At 43.1% G+C, this 23,896-nt stretch overlaps 1 protein-coding gene across 2 annotated transcripts in view; it reads left to right on the top strand.

Annotated features, from left to right (window-relative positions):
- Positions 1-23,896, top strand: part of Ubap1 (ubiquitin associated protein 1) — a 29,817-nt gene that overhangs the window by 4,804 nt on the left and 1,117 nt on the right. For both annotated transcript variants that reach the window (XM_075967484.1, XM_075967483.1), the window contains 5 exons: positions 11,657-11,697; positions 13,428-13,552; positions 16,648-17,574; positions 22,591-22,773; positions 23,360-23,461. In XM_075967484.1, the coding sequence (XP_075823599.1) occupies positions 11,664-11,697; positions 13,428-13,552; positions 16,648-17,574; positions 22,591-22,773; positions 23,360-23,461 (1,371 nt within the window). In that variant the 5' untranslated portion in view covers positions 11,657-11,663. The remainder of the gene's footprint in view (positions 1-11,656; positions 11,698-13,427; positions 13,553-16,647; positions 17,575-22,590; positions 22,774-23,359; positions 23,462-23,896) is intronic.

Raw genomic sequence — 23,896 nt, 5'->3', positions numbered from 1 at the left:
CCTCATGCTCTCCAGGTGAGCACTCTACTCACTAAGCTGCATCCTCATCCTGGCCTTTTGAGTCTGCAGAATGTAGCTTAGTTGGCAGAGTGCTTGTGTGGTATACGCACAGCCCTGGGTTTGGTCCTCAGCGTGGGATAAGCTGGACATGGTGATGCACGCCTGTAATCCCAGCATTTTGGAAGTGGAGGCAGGAGGACCAGTCATCTGTGGTTACATAGTTAATTTGGGGCCAGACTGGACTTGTCTCTGAAGATTGTGGGTGGGGAGTGGAAGAAGAAAGGGGGAAAAAAAAACACTCAGGAGGCAGAGAGGCAGGTGAATCTCTATGAATTCATCTTGATCTGTAATATATCAACTTTCAGGTCAACCAGGGATACAGAATGAGATCCTGTCTCAAAATTAAAAAAGGGAAGAAACCTAGAAGTAAAAAAAAAAAAAAAAAAAAAAAAAAAGTGGAGCTTAGTAGTAGAAACTAGGACATTGGACGTGTTGTCCTTGGAGGCAATGAAATACTTCCCATGGAATGCCAGTTAGTGCCGGAAAGTTTCTGATCATAAAAGAGCAAGAGCACTGTGAGTTCGAGACCAGCCTGGTCTACAGAGCTAGTTTCAGGACAGGCTCCAAAGCCACAGAGAAACCCTGTCTCGAAAAACCAAAAAAAAAAAAAAAAAAAAACAAACAAAGAGCAAGAGCAAAGGGGGATGGCTCCTAGATAAGAGCTTTTGCTCTCTTCAGCGGACTGCGTGTGGTTCTCAGCACTCACACTCTGGAGTCTCACAGTTGTGTTTACCTGCAGCTCCAGGCGATGGGTGTCTAGGCTCTGCGGGCATCTGCATCATGTGCACATACCTGTGTGTGGACACATACTTACAAATAATGATAGCACACGCAGATGAATCTCTGTGAGTTCGAGGCTAACCTGGCCTGCAGAGCGAGTTCCAGCAGAGGTTCCAAAGCTACAGAGAAACCCTGTCTCGAAAAAACAACCAACAAACCCCCAGCAGAATTGGCCTCTCTTCATCTGTTGCTTTTCTGTCTCACTGTGAGATGGCAGGTGCTGCTATCACAATGAGGTCTTCACGGAAGCTGTTTGGACTTTTCAGCCTTGAGTTACTTTTACCTCTTTTTTAAAAAGTGCTTTATTTTGTTGCTTAGGGTGGTCTTGGACCCATGGCTCAAATGCTTCTCCCTTCTTCTGCGTTCCTAGTAGCTGGGACTAGACGTGCTCATTACCATGTCCTGCTGTCTTTCCTATAGCGCACAGCCTCAGAGTTAGCAGTAAAAAGCACACTGAGAAAATGGTTACAGCTGGTTGAACTAGATGCTTCTCTTGTCGCTGTGATGAAACTGACCAAAAGCAGCCTGGGAAGGAAAGAATTTCATCTTACAGCTCACAGGTCACAGGTCATTACTGAGGGAAGCCAGGGCGGAAACTTGAGGCAGGAACCAAAGCAGAAACTACGGAGGAATATTGCTTACTGGCTTTCTTTCCATGTCTAGTTCAGCCTGCTTTCCCAGGACCCCTGCCCAGGGGTGGTGCTGTCCTGTAGGCGCTACCACATCAAGAAAATGCTGCACAGACCTGCCAACAGGCCCATCTGATGGAGGGCACTCCTCAACTGAGGGCCCTTTCCCAAATGACTGGAGTTTGTATTAAGGTGACAAAAACCAACCAGCTCCCTGAGTGAGGTGACACAAGCCTACAGTACATGGGAGGCAGAATTAGGAGAAATGACTGCTCCTTACAGCCGATTGTGTACTGCAAGTTCTAGGCCAGTCAGGGTTCGTAGTGAGACTATCTGAGAAGAAAAAGCAGGGACTGGAGAGATGGCTTAGCAGCTAAGAACAGACACTGCTGTTGAGGATCCAAGTTCAGTTTCCAATACCCACATTGGGTGGTTCACAACTACCTATAACTTCAACTCCCAGGGACCCAACTTGTACACATAAACACATACACATAATTAGAACTAATGGAAATAAATTCTGAAGAAAGAAAGGGGTGGGTAAATCAGAAGAGAGCAACAAAACAGCTGGTAATCTGAATGCTAATTTGAGTTTCAGCTACCTTTAACTGGATACGTTGTTGTTTGTTGCTGCTTCAGTGACCGGACCTCAGCCTCCTTTAATACCCTGTTGGGATGCATTCATGATCTACATGGCTTTGCCTGCCTTGTTGGACAGAAGCATTTTAATTCTAATCCATTTTTTTTTGACCTGGTCTTGTTTATGTATATTCTGGCTGGCTTGCTACTTGATATGGATGTAGCCCAGGCTGGTCTTGAACTCACTATAGCTCTCCTGCCTCAGGCTTCTAAGTATTGAGGCAGAATCCCACCATCACACCTATTTGTTTAAATATATGTATGCATTATATATATATATATATATATATGTATCATACATATATTTGTTTTTGTTCTTTTTAAGACAGGGTTTCTCTGTGGCATTGGCTGTCCTGGAACTTGCTCTGTAGACTTCCTGCCTCTGCTACCATGATTAAAGGTTTGCTCCCCCACTGCCCAGCTGTTTGGATATTTTTGTATAATCTATTTTGTGTATTCTTTTGTTTGATGGAGATTTCTGTTGAAGCTGTTTCTTCTTCATTTCAGGTATTTGTTCTTTACCTCCAGATTTTTTTTGAGATTTATTTTTTAATTATATGTGTACAAGGGATTGGCTATATGTTTGTGTACCACCTGTGTGCTGTGCTCATTGAGGCTGAAAGAGGGTTTTGGATGCCCTGGAACTGGAGTTACAGATTGTTGTAAGCCACCATGTGTGGGTGCTTGGAACCAAATCAGGTCCTCTTCCAAGAACATCAAGATCTCTTTAACTGCAGAGCCATCTCTTCAGCCTCCTCTTACATATATATTTATTTTAAGATTTATTTTTTATTTTATGTGTATGAGTGTTTTGCCTGCATGTATATATGTGCATCATGTGTCTGCCTGTTCACTGTGAAGTGTGACCATCATTCCTTCCTCACACCCTTTTGGAGGCAGTGTTTCAGTATTTATAGACCAGGCTGCCTTCATAATTAGTAATATCCTGTTCTGCCTCCTGAGTACTGGTATTGAAGGCATGTGCCACGATACCTGTTGTGGGAGATTTCTACACTGTATGAAGGTATTGTGCTATGATTGGCTTAACAAAGAGATGATGGCCAATAGCAAGACAGGAGATATAGGCGGGACTTCCAGGTAGAGAGAGGAAATAGGAGATAATTAAGGAACCAAGGAGACACCAGCAAGACACAGAGGGAGTCAGACATACAGAATGAAAGGTAAAAAGCCACATGATAAAATATAGATTAATAAAAGCAGGTTAATTAAAGTTATAAGAACTAGAAGGAGGAACAAGCCTAAGTTAAGGCTGAGCTTTCATAATTAATAAGTCACCATGTCATTATTTGTGAGGAAACTTCAACTATATATGGTGCCCAACATGGGGGCCAAATAATATTTTTCTGTTGGCTTAGTGGCTACACATTAATCTGATTTTTGTTTGTTTTTTTTGTTTTGTTTTGTTTTTTTGAGACAGGGTTTCTCTGTAGCTTTGGAGCCTGTTCTGGAATTCGCTCTGTAGACCAGGCTGGCCTTGAACTCACAGAGTTCCTCCCGAGTTCTGGGCCACCTCCTGGGTAATCTACTGATATTTTAACTATCGTCTGCTGCTCAATGACCCCTCAGTCAGTACCCCACTGGCCACTTGGGCTGGGGCTGGTGGGATTGGAAGCCCCACCAGGCCTTGGGGTGGGGCACTGATGGGGGGGGCTGTGGGGGCTGCAGACGATAATTAAAATATCAGTAGATTCATCTGCAGCCATTAAGCCAACAGAAAAACATGACATATCTGCTCTTATTTATTTTTGCTTAATTGTATGCTTGAAAAGATGTATATGGGGCATAGTTTTGCATGCCTTTAATCCCAGCACTTGGGAGGCAGCAAGGGCGGATCTCTGTGAGTTTGAGTCCGTCCAAAACTACATAGTGAGACCATGTTTTGGAAAAAAGATGTTAAGCCACCCACATATTTTACTTATTTATTGTGAGTGCGTGCATGATGTGTGTGTGTGTGTGTGTGTGTGTATGCGTGTATGCATGCTTGCGTTTGGGTATACATATGCAATGGTGCGTGTGTATGTGTGGAAGTTAGAAAACAGCTTCTGAGAGTTGAGTCCTTTCTTTGACCTTGAATTCTGGAGGTGGTGCACAGGTTGGAGGGTCATATATATATGAAATTTATAGATATAAACATATACATATAAAATATATAAGTATACATTATATATTTTTTATTATATATGCATTTTCAACAGCTTGATGCTGGGATTTGTTGGAACCAAAATGCTGTCTGTTTTGAGATTGAGTAGGGCTTCTGGCTGGGCCCTTGCTCGGGAGATGCTACTGACTGAATTTTGTGATACGAAGAACTGTAAGCGGGGTGCGGCAATTGTCTGCGAGCAGATTGGGCTATGCTTTAGTTCTACTTCATAGCTGAACTGGCTGTAAACGGGGGTCTGGAATAATGTGAGCTGCATGTTATATCCTATAATGTTGGGTGGGGTTATTTGGCTGCAATCTCTGAATAGGGCTATTGGCAAACAGTGTTCTAAAGTTTAGTGGGATTGCTGGCTGTTCAGGTCCAGAGTGGCTGAGCTTGGGCTTTGTGATTGGATGGAATTGCAGATGTACTCTGCAATCTGAGTTTTGGATTGGGGTAATCAATCCCAGCATTTGAGTGGCAGAGGCCTGTTCTCCAAGTTCAAGACCAGTCTGGTTTACAGAGTGAGTTCCAGAACAGCCAGAGCAACAAAGTAAAACCCTATCTCACAAAGACCAAAAACAAACAAACAAACAAATAAATAAATAGGAAAAAGAAAAAAAACCTTGGGAAACTGTCAGGTGTTTTGGAGAATGGACTTCACTTTTGATTTATCTGTTTTTGGAAAAAATAGGTAGAGCTGAGGTAAGTGTTAGCTGTTACAACCTCGGTGTGTGCCTCAGTGCGCTTACTTTACGCTTCGCTTCGGGTTAAATGTTCTGTACTGCTTTCTGAGACCTGCAGACTGGCCACGGGGAATGCTTTTCAGAGTCAAAAACCTTAGGCCGGGCCGGGCGGTGGTGGCGCACGCCTTTAATCCCAGCACTCGGGAGGCAGAGGCAGGCGGATATCTGTGAGTTCGAAACCAGCCTGGTCTACAAGAGCTAGTTCCAGGACAGGAACCAAAAGCTACAGAGAAACCCTGTCTCGAAAATCAAAAAAAAAAAAAAAACAAAACAAAAAACAAAAACAAAACAAAACCTTAATTAGCCATTTCTCCAGAGAATAGGGTTAGGACTTTTAAAGTGTTTCTTTATCAGGCTTGTATTGATGACTTTCTGTTTTACTGGAACACTTCAGTTGGGTAACTAGAGGCTGTGTGTGGGAGTGGTAGTATGGTTTGGAGATTGTCATTATAGTTGGTAGCTGTTCAGTCTGTTAACCTGATCTAGTACTATCAATTTTTGGCAGAATATTAGGTGGCTAAAAGAGCTAGGTTTCTAGTATACTTTGTATAAAACAGGTATTTCATTTGAAGCATTTAAATTACACAGATGATACTCCTTGGACTCTTAGAGCCCTGGTGTGCCGTTCATTCACCTGATTCTTTCCTATCCCATCCCTTTATTTCAGAGTTGTCTGTCCTCTTGAAATTTTGTCATTTCCTTTTCTTTATGAATCACATACTTAGATTTTTTTCTTCCCATTTTGTGTGTGTTTGTGAATGTGGTGTACTCAGTTGTGTGTATAGGTCAGAGGAGGATGACATTGGGTGTTTTTATTCTCTACTTTGGTTTTGTTTTTGAGACAAGGTCTCACTGAATCAGGCTCATGGTACTTCTGCTAGCCTGGCTAGTCAGCAAGCCCTAAAGATCATCCAGTCTCTGTCCACTGTGGGCTTATAAGTGTGAGACACCATCTCTAGGCTTTCTTTCATTAATTTTTAAAAATTATATTATTTATGTGTATGAGTATATCCATCCATGTGAGTGTATGGGTGCCTGAAGAATCTAGAAGAGTGCTGCGCGGTTGTGGCACACGCCTTTAATCCCAGCACTTGGAAGGCAGAGGCAGGAGGATCTCTGTGAGTTCGAGACCAGTCTGGTCTACAAGAGCTAGTTCCAGGACAGGCTCCAAAGCCACAGAGAAACCCTGTCTCGAAAAAAAAAAAAACAAAAAACCAAAAAAAAAAAAAAAGAATCTAGAAGAGAGTTTCAGGTATCCTGGAGTTACAGGTAGTTATGTGGGTTAGGAACCAAATTTCAGTATTCTGGAAGAGCAGTAAGTGTTCTTAACCATGTCTTCAACCCCTTGTGCAGTTTTCTGCATAGGTGCTGGGCGTCCGAACTTGAGTCCTCATTTTTGCATAGCATTTTAGTCACTGAGCCATCTCACCTCTCTCTTTGTTTGTTTTGAGACAGTGTCTCTGTAACTGGAGGTTTCTCTCTCATCTGCCAGTTCCCAAATAACCATTCAGAGGCATAATATTAATAATAAATGTTTGGCCGATGGCTCAGGCTTATTACTAATTAGTGTTTATATGTAAATTAACCCATTTTTATTAATCTGTGTATTGTTATATGACCATGGTGTTATCTCATTTTCTTCATGTCTTGCTTCCTCCATGGCTGGCTGGTGTCTCTCTTGATTCCACCCTTCACCTCTATCTCTGCTTGGGTTTCCCACCTGGCTCTATCCTGACTTGCCATAGGCCAAAGCAGCTTTATTTATCAATCAGTGAGAGTAACATACTCATAGTGTACAGAAAGGCATCCCACAGCAGGTCTATGTATCCCAGGTTGGCCATTAACTCAAGAGATCTGCCTGTCTTTCCCTCCCTAGTGCTTAGGTTAAAGGCTTGTGTCCCTATGCTTGACTCCTTTCCTTTCCTTTTTTTTTTTTTTTTTGAGACAGGGTTTCTCTTTAGCTTTGGTATTTATTTATTTATTTATTACTTATTTATTTATTTATTTATTTATTTATTTTTTGAGACAGGGTTTCTCTTTAGCTTTAGAGTCTGTCCTGGAACTTGTAGACCAGGCTGGCCTCAAACTCACAGAGATTCCCCTGTCTCTGTCTCTCAAGTGCTGGGATTAAAGGCATGCCTGGCCTGTTTTCTTCTTAAAAATATATTTGTAGACTAAGTTGGCCCTTGAAGTTATGGGTAGCTAAGGATGAGCTTGAACTGAATTCCCTGCTTCCATTTCTTCCTCCTACAGGTGTGCTCCTGAAATTCTTTGATACGGGTGTTGAAGACCAGATTTTGTGAATTTTTGGCGGAGGGACATAGTTGCTTGTGAACTGAAGTTTCAGTTGGTACCCAGTTAAGTGTTTGGAATGGAGGCATGCAACAGGGCTTTAGATTAGTAGTTCAGTTAAGATAGCAAACTTCCTTTAAAAGTTGTTAGAGTTGATCTGTGGTGGCACACACACACCTTTAATCCCAGCACTTGGGAGGCAGAGGCAGGCTGATGTCCGTGAGTTTGAGGCCAGCCTGGTCTACAGAGCTAGTTCAAGGATAGCTAAGGTTTTTACTGGCCCAGTTCATAGAGATCCACCTGTCTCTGCCTCCTGAGTGCTGGGATTAAAGGAGTGTGTCTCCAAGCTGTTTTTGCTTTGTTTTCAAAATAAAAAGTATCTTGAATATAGCAATATAGACCCATTTTTAGGGTGCAGAAAATTTAGGTACATAATTTTAAGTATATATTTAAAGTATTCAGGAAGACAGTTTTGATGTATTGACATAATTAAATTTAGAAAAATATCTTAGATTGCTTCTGATTAATTTGACTGGGATAGTGTAGCAAAATGTCCTTAGATAAATCAGAACTGGTTAGAAAGGCTAGGTTGGTCTGGAGTTAAGCAGAAGTACAATGTAGTCATGCTTTTGGGCTGGGAGTGTTGCTGGGTAGCAGAGTGCTTGCCTAGCATGTGAAGGCAGATTTGAGTCCTGTACTGTAAAAACCAAACCAAACCACTTTCCCAGAAAGGCAAATACCTGAGCTAATGGGAGCTCATTAACTCTAGCCAGACAGGGAAGGAACCAGCATAGGACCATACTAGACCCTCTGAATGTGAGTGACAATTGAATGGCTGGGGCAGACTGTGGGGCTGCTGGCAGTTGCACCAGGATTTATCCCTACTTCTTGTACTGGCTTTTTGGGAACCCATTCTCTTTGGATGATACATTGATCAGCCTGGATATAGTAGGGAGGGCCTTGGACCTTCCCTAAAGCAATGTGCGTTACCCTCTCTGATGAGGAGTAAATGGGGGGAGGGGAGAGAAGGCAGAGGAAATAGGAGGAGGGGAGGGAGTGGGGACTCATGTTGGTATGTAAAATAAAAAAAGATAGTTCTTTTTTTAAAAAAAATTTAAGAAAAAGCTTCCCCTCAAGTTCTGCTTTTGCCCATTTACTGATATTGTTTTCCTATTTCTAAGTATCTTTTTGTTACCAAATGAGCTGTTAGTATGAACACTGTCAGTAGATTGATTTTCTGTCTTTATAAGATGACAATGACATGGCAGTTTGCCAGCTAGTCACATATGGGTTCCTGTATTTAAGTTCTATTAAAATTAATCAAAAAGAAATAACAAATTGTAAGGTAGCATTCAAGTTTTTTAATTTCTTAAAAAGATTTTATTTAATTTTATTTTAAGTGCATTGATGTTTTTGTCCACATTCATATCTACGTGAGGGTGTCAGATTCCCTGGAACAATAGTTACATGCAGTTGTGAGCTGCTGGGACTTGAACCCAGCTCCTCTGGAAGAAAGAGCAGTCAGTGCTCTTAACTGCTGAGCCATCCCTCCAGCCCCTAATTTAATGCTTTTGAGGCAAGGGCTTACTGTGGTCTTCACTGGCTTTGATCTGCCTGCCACTACTGGAATTAAAGATGTGTGCTCCCAGTCGCAGCCTTTGAAAACTGCTGGAAGAACAGAAAAGTTGTGTTTTGTACTAAGTCTTTTGGGTGTGATAGCTTATGTTTCAAAACATTACACATACTTTGTTAAAAAGAAATAAGAAACTTACCTTTTTTCCTATTTTGATTTTGAGTTGAGCTTTGATATAATATATTCTGTATGATTTTTTTTTTTTTTTTTTTTTTTTGGTTTTTCGAGACAGGGTTTCTCTGTAGCTTTGGAGCCTGTCCTGGAACTCGCTCTGTAGACCAGGCTGGTCTCGAACTCACAGAGATCCACCTGCCTCTGCCTCCCGAGTGCTGGGATTAAAGGCGTGCGCCACCATCGCCCGGCTGATATAATATATTCTGAATTATTTATTTTATCCAAGTTTCCAAGTGTACCTACAGTGCCATTTTCTATTGCTGGGCGGTAGTGGTGCATACCATTAATCCCAGCACTCGGGAGGCAGAGGCAGGCGGATCTCTGTGAGTTCGAGGCCAGCCTGGTCTACAAGCGCTAGTTCCAGGACAGGCTTCAAAGCCACAGAGAAACCCTGTCTTGAAAAACCAACAATGTCTTTGGTGTTCTTTTAGTTTTCTATATCTGTTTTATCTTTATTTGTTTATTTATTCATTGGTTTAAGCTGTATCTTTTTTCTTTTTAAGATAGGTGCAGACCTCTACGTGTATACACCTGAAAATCTAAGAGCTCAGTCATCAATCCACTTGGTTTTTTTGTTTTTTGTTTTCCTGGCTTTTGAGACAGGGTATTTCTGGGTAGCTTTGGAACCTGTCCTAGAACTCACTTTGTTGACCAGGCTGGCCTTGAACTCACAGAGATCCACCTGCCTCTGCCTCCTGAGTGCTGGGGTTAGAGGCGTGTGCCTCCACCACCCAGCTGGTTTTGTTTTTGAGATTAACTGTGTGTTGAACTTGAATTTTCCTGCCTCAGCCTCAGGGGTGTGAGGTTACAGGTGTGCTAGAAGATGTAGTTCACTGAACCTTTTGTTTCTCTCTCTCTCTCTCTCTCTCTCTCTCTCTCTCTCTCTCTCTCTCTCTCTCTCGTTGAGACAGGGTTTTTCTGTGCACAAAACAGAATGTGTATGAGTGCTTTGTCTATGTGTATGAATGTGTGACTGGCTTGTTTATGGGAGCCCTCCAGATCCACATGATTGCATAGCACCAAGGGACAGGACAGGGTCACTAGCCTTAGTAGGTGACTCTGCGCCTCAGTAGGTAACCTTGCCCCTCAGTGGGTGACCCTATCTCTCCATAGGTGACCCTGTCCCTTAGTGGGTGACCTTGGAGTCTATTAGAGAGTAGTTAAAATTTTAGGTAGGTCATGGGTAGAATGCTTGCTTAGCATTGCAAGACCTTGGATTAAGTTATGGCACCTGGTCCTCGTGACCCCCTTCCTAAGAGAAAAAGAAAAGGAAAGGAAGCATGTAGAAGCACATTTATTTCTGGTGTGTTGACTGCTGCTTTTTAGTCTTGCTGACAAGACTGCCTCTCTGAATTCAGTCCTGTTGCCTCTGCCTCCTGAGAAACTCAGATCCCAGCCTTGTTTCAGATGCTGGGGTCTGAAATGTAGTATCTGTGATACTCCTGCTTCGGGTGATCTATTGTCATTTTGTTGGTTCAGCAGTGTTTACTCAGGTTTTGTGAAGTGTTGTTACAGCTATTTCAGAAGGCATCTGGGGGCTGGAGAGATGACTCTGTGGTTAAGAACAAGTTAGGTCCCAGCATCCACTTCAGCTGACTCTCACATTCCAGTAGTTAAGCTTCAGGAACCTGGTGCACTGCATGTGTGTGCACCTCTACACACGTGGCATATAGACATACAGATTTTAAAGTAAAAATGAAAAAGGGTATTCTGATAGGGCATGGTGGTATTCACCTCATTTTCAGTATTTGCAGTCAGAGGCAGGAAGACAGAGCTTGAGACTATTAGGATTACATAGTACAAGACTAGTTCAGTGAGATCTCACCTCAAAAACAAACAAAATTACCATAACATCAAAGGCTGGACATAGATTTCAGTAGTCTAGTGCTTGCATAGTTACTATCTTTGGCAATTTATGAGTGGTCATTTTGTGTATTGTGTCAATTTATAACTGAGATTTTCATGGGTTGTACCCTGTGTAATTAATAACTGTTAAATCTCTAAGAGATCTCCAACCCACCCCTGAGTGTTCGGGTGTTCTTAGTGGACTAGCAGTCATTGGGCTCTTCTTCATTCATTGTTATTGTGCTGAGGTAAAATGTTTGATTACTTACACATCACTGTGTATCTTAAATAATAAGGCTGGGCATTGGTGGCGCATGTCATTAATCCTAGTACTCAGGAGGCAGAGATAGGCAGATCTTTGTGGTTTTGAGGGCAGCCTGATCTACAGAAGTAGTTCCTAAATAACCAGGGCTATCTACACACACACACACACACACACACACACACACACACACACACACACACACACACACACACACACACACACACACACACGAGAGAGAGAGGGGGGGGAGGGTGGGAGGAAAAGAAAAGGCAAACAAATTAGCTTCTCTTATATTGGGCTTTCTTTTGAACTTCAGGAGTGAGAAGTAAAGACTTTGTGAGTCCTTAGTTTTCTGTCTTGATTTTTTTTTGCCTTTGTTTTCTTGTTTAGTCTCAAGACATGGTACTCAAGAAATCTTTCCTTGTTTTTTAGGTTCTAAATGGCTTCTAAGAAGTTGGGTACAGATTTTCATGGTAAGTGAAGCGTTAAATATTATGGTTTAAGTTATGATTTGATCATCAGAAAATATAAATTGCTTTAGTATTTTGTTATTTTTTTATACTGAACAGCCTAAGTAAAACAAAGTTGTACAAAACATAGCATGTCCTGGAACTATGTAGATCAGCCTTGCCTTGACCTCACAGACCTCTGGAAAAGTAGCCAGTGCTCTTAACCATCGAGCCATCTCTCTAGCCCTGCTGCTTATTCTCTCTCCCCACCAGGCCCATCTATCCCTCTCCTGCCTAGGCTATTGGCCATTCAGCTTTTTTTCTTCTCCTTTTCTTTTCTTTCTTTCTTTCTTTCTTTCTTTCTTTCTTTCTTTCTTTCTTTCTTTCTTCTTTCTCTCTTTCTGTCTCTGTCTGTCTCTCTCTCTCTCTCTTTCAGTTTAGACCAGTCAGGTGCCTTAGGCAGGCAGGGTGGAACAAAAGCAATACATCTGTACATAATTAAACAGATGCACCATAAGCAAATTTAACACACACCTTTACACAGTTAGAGTAGTGTTCTACATCATAGACAAAGGTAACACACCTTTACATAGTTAAAGTGATATTTCACAGCAGTTGAATGCTTCACATATCTGAGCCATGGTCATGGGTTTGATTCTCTAGTACTGGGGGTGTGGTGGGAAATCCATATTATTCTAGAAAGTAATAATACTTTTATTCTTTGTGCTAAAAAAATGATTGTTTCACTGGTACCCATGCCCTCACCCCCTAGAAGGCAAGAAAAAGTTCGTAGAGAACTCTTAAAGACACCTATTGTGAGGAGTCTCATCAGTTCAGACGGATGTGTATCAATCAGACAGTGGTGTAGATTCTGAGAATACAGACGTGGCATAGTGGCACACAGTGTAATCCCAACTACTTGAGGACAAGGTTGGGTTGTGAACTCAAGACCATCCGTGTCAGGTACCAATATTTTGTCTCCCAAACAAAACAGAACAACCCAAACAAAATGATTTGAGACTACACCTTCAAATAAGACTTGACTTGGCTACAAGAAGCCTATGTTTCCTTTGACAAGACAGACAATAAGTATAATAAAACAGCTATGTAGTATGTTAGAAGAAAAAAAATACTGCGAGGTCAAGTCAGACAACATAGTGAGGTAGGGTGCTGCAGTTAAACCTGGTTCAGAAACGTTTGAGCAGAGTTGAAGTCATGAAGGAGTGAGTTGTGAATCCAAGAGAAGAGCATTCCAGATAAAGGAACAGCGGGTATGGAACACTTTAGGGCAGGTTTGAGCTTGACATCATTTCAGGCAGAGGTCCCTGTGACTCAGGCAGTAATCCAAAGGACAGTTAGGAGATGTGGACAGAAAGATCCTAGGAGGCTTTTTTAGGCGACTGTGAGTACTTTGGATCTTTTTTTATTATTTATTTTTTTTGAGACAGGTTTTCTCTTTGTAGCTCTGGTTGTCCTGGCCTTGAACTCACAGAGACCCACCTGCCTCTGCCTCCAGAGTGCTGGGATTAAAGGCATGCGCCAGGCCCTACAAGTTCTTTGGATTTTACATTGAGTATAATTGAAAACAAACCCTCCTAGTGAAGATAGTGAAGTAGACCAAGTAGTCAGGTAAGCTGTTGGAGAAGGGACTCAAGTCTTAGGAGAGCCTAAATGTACGTTTACCTAAGTTATAGCAAAATAAGTACTAAGGTTATTTGTTAATGTTTTCTCCTTTATTATTATTATTATTATAGGGACTTTCAGTTACCTTGATGATGTCCCATTCAAAATAGGAGACAAATTCAAAACACCAGCTAAAGTTGGTCTACCTATTGGCTTCTCCTTGCCTGATTGCTTACAGGTTATCAGAGAGATGCAGGTAAGTCATGAATTTTACTTAGTGTTTAGTGCATTGCTAAACTTGGATAAACTGTTCTTACACCTTTCATTTTTTTCTTGTTGTTCCTATTAATGCCTGGTTTACAGTGGTACCCAGACCTCCATTTATTGTTTGACACATGCATAGATTTTGTTTAGCCCATTTCATTATATGTGTGTGTGTGTGTGATATATTGGGTCTTAGTGCTTTCCTTGCACTGAATTTGCACAAAGCAAATTCCAGTTACCCATTTCAGACACTTGCCTCTTTCCTTTGTTGATGTCCTCATTGTCTTTCAGATAATGTTTCTTTTGTTCTGCTCACACTTAGTTCTCACCCAGGCTGTTAGAGCAGCAGTTGGCTCTGCTGCTTGCAAGGTTTTTCACATCATTTCTAGAGTAATGATTTTAAGTCTTTAAAATTATTTTTGAAAGTTCATAATTCAATGATTATTAAATCAGACATAGGGACGTCAGGTTTTGTCAGAGCACATTCGACCATCTTCATGTTCCGAGCAAGAGTTTGTTGAATATACTTTGTGCATTTTTCCTATACCTAGCTTTCCTTGTGAGTTGTCTCTGGGTGGAATAGTCTCTCTCTGACTGTACAGAACTGTGCCTAAATGTTCTCCAGGGTTTCTTTCTCAACTCTCTCCTCTTGAGAGCTATGTTATATAGAAATGCATGAAATTTACTTTTTTTTTATATTTATTTATTATGTACACAATACTCTGTGTGTATGCCTGCTGGCCAGAAGAGGGCACCAGACCTCATTACAGGTGGTTGTGAGCCACCATGTGGTTGCTGGGAATTGAACTCAGGACCTTTGGAAGAGCAGGCAATGCTCTTAACCTCTGAGCCATCTCTCCAGCCCATGAAATTACTTTTTGAAGGCACCAAAAAGCTGAGTGTTGCTTCATAAGTGCCTGCCTTTGGGATGTGCTCTTGTGGGGACTGAGGAGAGAGTCAGCTCAGTGTCCTCAGAGGTATTTACAGCTTAGAGGTATTGTGAGAAACCCAGAAGAGCACAGTCCGCTCACAGAACTTTACTCCACCTTGTTGGAAAGGAAATTTTGTTTCTGGGGACTCATTAGAACATCAGCATGTCACTTTAAAAGGATTTTGCCTTATAGAGTCTGTGTGCAGAATTCAGTTGCTTTGTTTTTATTTTGGTTTTTTAAGACAGGGTTTCTCTGTGTAGCTTTAGAGCCTGTCCTGGAACTAGCTCTTGTAGACCAGGCTGGCCTCAAACTCACAGAGATCCGCCTGCCTCTGCCTCCCGAGTGCGGGGATTAAAGGTGTGCTGTCCAACTCTCAGTTGCTTTGTTTTAATAACTTTATTGAGATAAGATTTACATACCTTGAAATGAACTCTTTCAAGCTATATACTTCAGTGGTTTTATTTATTTATTTATTTATTTTTGAGACAGGATTTCAGGATTTCTAGCCCTGGCTGTTTTGGAACTAGCTCTGTAGACCAGGCTGACTGATCTCTCTGACCAGGCTCAGAGATCCACCTGCCTCTGTCTCCCAAGTGCTGAGATTAAAGATGTAGCCACTACCACCCCACCTGATTTTTTTTTTTAATTAATTTTAATTTGTGTGCTTTGGTGTTTTGCCATGGGTGTCAGGTCCCCTGGAACAGGAGTTACAGACAGTTGTGAGCTGCTATGTGGGTGCTGGAAATTGACACAGGGTACTCTGGAAGAACAGCCAGTGCTCTTAACTGCTAAGCCATCTCTCCAGTCCCCTGGTCAGTTTTTAGTATTCACAGTTGTGTAAACTTTTAGAGTATTTTATTCCTCCCGCCCCCAAAAGAAACCCTCTGTGGTCTTTGTGACAGACACATTTAATTTAGGTTTTTGTACTTGGAGTCCTAGGTCAGAGGTCTCAATTTGGAGACTCCCAGTGAATCAGGTCTGCTCCTTCATCCTGAAAGGTCAAATGAAGAGATGAATGGTGGTAAAGACATGAACATAATGTATTCTCAGGGTAATGACTAAATACCAGCAGTCTAGTTATAAAGCCTGTCTATCCCAGGAGGCTGATAACTATCCTGGTCTGCAGTATAAGCTGGAGGTTTGCACAGCTAGACATTTTGTCTGGTTGAACATTCAGAAAAATGATAAACAAGTTGCTGCGAGACAGAAAGTGTGACTCCTTTTGAGCACTTCTTTCTCTCCTGCCCAGAGAGCTTTACTGAAATGTTCAGTTCTTCTCAAAAAAGAAAAGAAAGGAAAAGTTGCTGCTGCCTGGCAGGGAACTTTGAGCCTTTAGAAAAGGTGTTGATATATTAGACTTTTTGTTCCTGGAATCCACGTGAGTGTGAAAGAACACTTCAGAAAAGGCCAGTTCACAATTATCTTGCTTTTAGTTCCTCATCAGACACCTTCAAACCCAAGGAGAGAGTCAGTGATTTTAATAAAAGCAGCCTCTCCGTCCCTGTTACGTTGCTATGGCTGAGTAGTATTGCTCTTGTGTGGGTATGCCACACTTGTGTATTCATCAGTTGATAAACATGCTGGTAGTTTCTATTTTTGACTATCCTGACATGTATTGCTATGAAGGTTTACATGCAGGCTTCCCCTTCTTTCTCATTCTTCTGGATGTACAAAGGTGGAATCACTGGGCCTTCCTATAACTGTGTAAAGGAACTACCAGATGATATTCCAAATCACTGTGTCATTTTATTCACACTAGCACTGGAGGTGTGTTCCAATTGTGTCCGTCTTACCTGCCTGTGGTAACTGCCTCTTTCATTATGTATTTGTGGGTGTGAAGTTGTATTTTGTGGCTTTGATTTTCATTTTACTAATGACACTAAGCATCTTAAGTGGTTTTGAATACTGGATAGATAATCTATATGAGTGGATGCACCACATACATGCCTGTTACTTACAGAGGTCAGAAAAGGTGTTAGATCTCTTGTGACTAGAGTTAAAGATAATTGCTGGATGGTGGTGGCGGCACACGCCTTTAATCCAGCACTCGGATTAATTCAAGGCAGCCTGGTCTACAGAGTGAGTTCCAGGACAACCAGGGCTACACAGGGAAACCCCTGGGCTCACACCTCCTCTCTCTGCTGTATCCCTGCAGTATGACTTTTCCTTGGAAAAGAAAACCATTGAGTGGGCTGAAGATATTAAGCTAATCCAAGAAGCTCAGCGAGAAGCAGAGCGGAAGGCTGAGGATGCGGAAGCTAAAGTGACTTCTAAGAGTGGCCCAGAGGGTGACAGCAAAATGAGCTTCTCCAAGACTCATAATCCAGCCACAATGCCGCCTCCGATTAACCCCATCCTTGCCAGCTTACAGCACAACAGCATCCTCACTCCAACTCGAGTCAGCAGTAGTGCCACAAAGCAGAAAGTTCTCAGCCCACCCCACACAAAAGCGGATTTCAATCCTGCTGACTTTGAGTGCGAAGAGGACCCGTTTGATAATCTGGAATTAAAAACCATCGATGAGAAGGAAGAACTGAGAAACATTCTGGTAGGAACCACTGGACCCATAATGGCTCAGTTACTAGACAGTAACTCACCCAGAGGAGGCTCGGGTTCTGTGTTACAGGATGAGGAGGTCTTGGCCTCCTTGGAGCAGGCAACCTTAGATTTCAAGCCTCTTCATAAACCCAATGGCTTTATAACCTTACCGCAGTTGGGCAACTGTGAAAAGATGTCGCTGTCTTCCAAAGTGTCCCTCCCCCCTATCCCTACAGTAAGCAATATCAAATCTCTCTCCTTCCCCAAACTTGACTCTGATGACAGCAATCAGAAGACAGTCAAGCTTGCAAGCACTTTCCATAGCACATCCTGCCTCCGAAGTGGCACACCCCGGAATTTCCTGAAGCCTTCCACCCAAAGCAGTGCCAGTGAGCTCAATGGGGACCATACTCTTGGGCTTTCCGCTTTGAACTTGAACAGTGGCACAGAGGTGCCAACCCTGACGACGTCCTCCCAGATGCCTTCCCTGTCTGTCTTGTCTGTGTGTACAGAAGAACCATCACCTCCAAGTACATGTCCCACGGTAAGTTTCAGTCCTAACTTATAGTCCCAGAGATGTCTCAGTGATCCCATTTAGCAAAAGTCCCCCACAAGGCCTAATGTTTGACGGGGCTCTGTAGAACGGCTTTTTTTTTTATGTGGTAGCTATAATTCCAGATAGTTTTCTGAGGACCAGGATTACTACTTTTGAACCCAGCTTTGATATTTATTTTTGGTTCTTCTTCAGTGCCAGGCCATTGCCATGGTAGACAAGGACTCTGCCACTGCCCTACATTCCCAGCTAAAACTTGGTTAATGTTCACCTCCCTGCACCTTTAAGGTGCTTTTCCTTTGCAAATGTAAGAGATAACACAACCCCTAGGAATGGTATTTCTCTGTCTGAATCTTGATCCTTTTTTGTACTGTTATGTCTTTTTTTTTTTTGGTTTTTCGAGACAGGGTTTCTCTGTGGTTTTGGAGCCAGTCCTAGGACTAGCTCTTGTAGACCAGGCTGGTCTCGAACTCACAGAGATCCGCCTGCCTCTGCCTCCCAAGTGCTGGGATTAAAGGCGTGCGCCACCACCGCCCGGCTAAATATTTATGTATACAATATTCTGTCTGTATGCCTGAAGGCCAGAAGAGGGCGCCAGACCTCTTTACAGATGGTTGTGAGCCACCATGTGGTTGCTGGGAATTGAACTCAGGACCTTTGGAAGAACAGGCAATGAATGCTCTTAACCACTGAGCTATCTCTCCAGCCCCCTGTTATGTCTTAATAGGTTTTTTGTTTTTGTTTTTGGTGGTTTTAGTTGAGTCGGGGTCTTACTGTATGGCCTAGATCTCCTACCTCCGCCTGGTAAGAGCTGGGATCACAGTGTGTGCCCACCCCTGTTCCTGGCTGTCTGGCTGTTGTCTCTCTGCCCATCTTCCTTGCAGATACTCCTGGTCACACCCTCTCCTCTCCTCCTGTTCTCATGTACCCTGTTTTTGTTTTTCTGATCATGATGTGGCTCTGTAGGATCTACATTTCTTCAGACTGAATGGTGACTGTAGATTGTAATTGTGTGATTCTTTGTTATCCTCCTCAGCAGTATGTGTTAGGCAGTCTGGAAAGTGGGTCGAAGGATGCATTAGGATGGATTGATAAAGAGATTGCAACTTTCTCATCCTGAAGAAAATCTAAATTTATTTTTGTCTTTTGAGACAGAATTTCTCTGTGTACCCTTGATTGTCCTGGAACTCACTTTGTGGACCAGGCTGGCCTTGAACTCACAGAGATCTGTCTACCTCTGCCTCCTGAGTGCTGGGATTAAAGGCGTGTGCCTTTACCCTCAGCAGAAAATACTATTTTGCTATACAGAATGATGGTAAAACAGGGCAGTTTCTTTGTCAGGTAGTATAAGCTCTGCTCTGATGTGTGTTTCTACCCCAGAACAGCATTTCCGTATCCTGGCTATATAAATATATAAATAGAAGCCGCAGAGTCTCTTTCTATACTAGCTCATAGATGTTTTAAATGGCAGTGTGTGAAGAGGCTGTGTAGAGCCAGGAAGGAGCCTAGTTGCATTGGTAGAGACCACAGCAAGCTGTTTGTCAGCCAGTAGAAAGACAGAACCCTGCCTGCCTCACTAGTGCACCTTCCCAGCAGTGGCCCTCCTGTGAATGACGTGTGAGTGCCTCCACTCTCAGGGAGCCCCTTGGCCCAGGGACACTTGACAGACTGCTGAGCATCCTGGTCCTTGGAGTGGGCTGGATCCTGATTCCTCTTGGTCAGTTGTTGGCCTCTGGTCAGCACTGTATTCCTTCTCATGCATTAGGTAAATGAAAAGCACCCTGAAATGATGGGGGTTCAGCCAGTGCCCAGCCTTGTTTAGATGAACCCCTTAGAGACCAAAACCAGAGGACTAACCCTCCCTTCTTTCTTCCTTTCTTTCCTTCCTCTTTTTCTCCTCTCTCTCTCCCTTCCCTCCTCTCCCCTCCCTTCCTTTTTCTTTCTAAGATTGCTTTATTTTTCATGATTTGCCTGCATATATATATGCACCATGTGTGTGCCTGGTGCCTGAGGAAGTCAGTGTGTTGGATCCTTGGGAACCAGAATTAAAGACAGTGTGAGTGGCCATGCCTGCGCTGGGACGCAAACCTAAATCCTCTGCAAGAGCACAGGTGCTGAGCTGTCTCCAGCCTCTCCTAAATCCCACAGAGTCTAGCATTTCAGTTATTCTGTGGCTGGTTTTCTGTACTTCCACTTCCACCTGTAGAAGCTTTTGATACCCTCTGTCAATCTTTGGAGAGTTGAATTTTACTGTTGATTTGCCTTATCATTTACTGTGTTGGGCCCTTCTGGTCTCTACAAGATCAGGGTTAGGCCAGGTTTTAGTCACTGACTATGAAAAATTAAAATCGCATTTTGTGCTTGCCAATAAATATATATTTTTACTGAGAAAGTTCCTAATGAGAAAGAACTGCCTAACTGTGGTAATGGTGTCTCGTTTACATGAGTCTGGGATGCAGCACAGTAGTATCGTGCTGCACACACAGAACTTTACCCGTAGTAATCATAATCATGCCAGATAACCTTGATGAAGGATGTGAAACACTCTAGTATTAGCGATTTTGACAAGGGGTCCTTTTTTATTTTTGTAGATAGTCTTGCTATGTATATGTAGCCCAGACTGCCTTAACTTCAGGATCCTCCTCCTTCCTAAGCCCCAGTAATAAGGGATCCTTAGTGGTGTGTGGTTAATAAAGCATTATGTGAAGGAGGCAGTCATTTTTCTCTGTTCAGGAAGTATTCTCAGTCCTAATATTTAAAAAAGAAGAGACTTTCCTGTCTCCTAGTATTTAAAATCCTATGCATTGAACTGGAGAAAAGATGGCTCAGTGGTAAAGCATTTTCTCTGCTCTTAAAGAGGACCCAGGTTTGGTTCCCAGGACCTACATGATGGCTAATAACTATGTGTAACTCCACTTCCAAATCTCACATCATCTTCTGGGCTTTGCAGTTAGCAGACATGCGCATGGTACATACACATAAATGCAGGCCAGCAGAAAGGAAATACAAATCTAAAAACCTTTAGTCAGAGCACACTGGAAGCAGAGGGAATGAATTTGAGGCCAAATTGATCTACACAGAGAATCCTAGGCCTGCATAGTGAGACCCTATCTTTAAAACAAACAAAAACTGGGGCTGGAGCAGTGGCTCAGAGGTTAAGAGCACTGGCTGCTGTTCCAATTCTCAGCAACCACAGGGTGGCTCACAGCAATCTATCTATATAGTGGGATCTGATGCCCTCTTCTGGCATAAAGTTAACAGAACACTCATTTATATAAAATAGTAAAACAAAACTACCTAATAGTCATATGACTATTAAATATCCTGTTGGCTATTTACATTATCTCTAATGTTTATGACAAATGATGTTGAAATGACTATTTTATTTATATATGTGTATGTATATATATATATTACATTTTTATAGATTTATTTTTGGTGTATGAGTGTTTTGCCTACATATGTTTGTATGCTACATGCATGCCTGGCACTGTGGAGTTCAGAAGTATCTGGAGTTATGGACAGTTGTGAGCCACTGTGTGGATGCTGGGACCCAAACTCAGGTCTTCTGCAAGACCAACAAGTGCTCTTAACCAGTGACCTGGGTTTGTATTTTAATACTCCCAAAGACTCGGTCCCTAGATGTGTAACTAGAACAAAGAATTTTATCAGGCTTTCCATATAGCCACATTTACCTGAAGGTAATAACAGTTCCAAAAGCACAGTGTATTAGAGGACTGCACACACTCCAAAAGTACTTTCTAGAGATATTTTTGTTATTTTTTCATTTTGTTTTGAGACAGGGTTTCTCTATGTAGTTGCAGCAATCCTGAAACTCAGTGTAGACCAGACTGGCCTCGAACTCACAGAGATCTGCCTGCCTCTGCCTCCCAAGTAGTGGGATTAAAGGTGTGCGCCACCACTCCCAGCTCTTGGAGCTGTTTAAAGGGAGAGATACACCTATTAGAATAGTCCTGGCTTTTGGCTTCCTGGCCGGGCTCATGTGAGAGCTGCCTTTGTTGTTTGAGGAGCTGGTGCTTTAGAGCCAGCCTCCGAGAAGGCTCATAGAGTCTTTGAGTCTGCAAAGGGGCTAGATTGATTTATGAGGATGGCGCCTGCACCTTGCTGAAGTCCCTGGAAATGGATGCTTAGAGTATGTTATGGGTGGTATTTCAATGGAAGCTGCTAGTCTACAGGCCTGTGGTCTTCCTGGGTTTCCCCAGCAGAGTTTGAGAACATCTGGTTATAGCAGAACTTGTTTTAGGACAGAGGACTATACATTGCCTTAATTCTACCCAATAGAAAAAGAAAACTTGGGAGCCAAACTACCATGAACAACTTGGGATTTTGTTCCCATGGTGAATTGGGTCTGGGAGTGAGCTGAGTTGCCCTTGTACCTTAGGTTTCATTATCAGAGATGTAACCAGTCAGATGAGAACTAGGGAGGTCCAGTGGCAGGCAGTAAAACTGCTTGTAGCCAGTGTAAGTACACTGTGGCCAGGAGTCCAGCCTAGTGTGGCAAATATTCCTGCCTTGGCTCTAGAGGACAGCATCGTTAGCAGAAAATGAAGGGAGTGTGTTGTGTGGGGCAAAGGTAAGTGCCCTCAAAATCCTGAGGCCTCCGCTGACTGTGCATAGGAAGCCCAGACCAGTGATAAGCAGGGGTGAGGCTAGGACAGAGTCAGGTCCAGAGTGGGAAAGACCCTTAAGGCTGATGGAGTGCTAGGGAGAAAATGCATAGCCTATTCCAACATTAATCCTGCAGGTAGGTTCACACTCTGAACTACTTTTTAAGTCACAGGGATCGGGGCATGCAGCAGCATGTGCTGTCTGTATTTTCACATGTAGGGGCTGTGGGTAAGGGCTCCAAGGGTTGGAGGTGCCCCCCCCCCCCAGCTTTTCTCCTTGTCTGGTACTTGGTACCTCTCTTCTTCCCACCCCACAATGCCTGGTCAGCAACCTAGGCCTCAGCTCATCTTGTTTTTGATCTTGCTTTTTTATTACTAGGTCACCCCTCTAAATTTCTCAGTGTCACAAGTGCCCAACATGCCCAGCTGTCCCCAAGCCTATTTGGAACTGCAGGCACTGTCTCCAAGTGAGCGGCAGTGTGTAGAGACGGTAGTCAACATGGGCTACTCATATGATTGTGTCCTGAGAGCCATGAAGAAGAAAGGAGAGAATATTGAGCAGGTAGGTGCTAGTATGCAAGGTGTGGGTGGTAGAGCATGGTGGCCTCAAGTCACAGTTGTGATCTGCCTGTCTGTCCTAGAGTGCTTGCAGCTTCAGGCTCCTCCCCTGGGCTGTTGACAGGGAAGCTGGAAGCTCAGCAGTAGGACTTGTGTAGCCAGCCCAGGCTGCTTGGAACTGAAGTAGCTGAGGCCGCCATTGGACTCGGCCATTCGTCTCCACCATATAGGTGTGGTTACTGTTCCCATCTTGCCTCCAGAAACTTTTGTCATGGCTGTACAGGAAGTTATGAATAGTGTGCTATAGCCTTCTACTTTGGGGACATTTTTCTGACATAAGTGTTTAATTTTAGAGGACTACCATCCTACCCTGAGTCCTGAGTTGACATTCTGGGAGTTGGGTCAGCCGTGACAGCACCTCCTTTGGAAAGTGGCTGTTCATTTCTAGAGGGGTGTGCCAGTCTATTTACCAAGTAATGACCGCCCAGGATCTGATGACTAGGGAGGTGTAGGGAGCTGAATTCACAGATGGTCTAGAACTCCCAGTACAGGAGTAGCAGTAGGAGCTCAAACTTTGTTTCTTTTCTTAGATTCTCGACTATCTCTTTGCACATGGACAGCTTTGTGAGAAGGGCTTTGACCCTCTTTTAGTGGAGGAGGCTCTGGAAATGCATCAGTGTTCAGAAGAGAAGGTAGGAACTTTACCATTCCTGGGACAGCTATCTGTCCTCGTGCTCTCCCTGGGTCCTCTGTCACCTTTCCTTACCAGTGACTGCAGGCAGAAGCAGTTAAAGACAGAATCCCTTGTGCCCAGACAAGATGGGCCCTTCCATACTACAGATGAAGCATGGAGCTGACTCCCAGTGATAGGAAGGAAAAATTGAGTTGGGCTAAACGCCAGGCTTTTGAATGGCTTGGGCCATTGCTAGCATTTTTGCCTTCCCCTCTACCTAAAGAGCAACCTTTAGGGATTTAGTACTGTCTTGGTGGGAATATTCACGTGGGGCAGTGGGACTCTTTCAGAGGTCAGCAAGTGAGTTGGGGCTGGGCTCCACAGCCCACCCCTGGGGAACTTTAGAAAGATCCACAAGACTCTGAGGGATACAGGTCCTCCTCCTACCGGATGC

The sequence above is a fragment of the Microtus pennsylvanicus genome, chromosome 3, assembly GCF_037038515.1.
Source record: "Microtus pennsylvanicus isolate mMicPen1 chromosome 3, mMicPen1.hap1, whole genome shotgun sequence".
NCBI classification, from domain to species: Eukaryota; Metazoa; Chordata; class Mammalia; order Rodentia; family Cricetidae; genus Microtus; species Microtus pennsylvanicus.
Note: the sequence above shows the minus strand (reverse complement) of the source record. Positions and strands in the feature narration are given on the sequence as shown.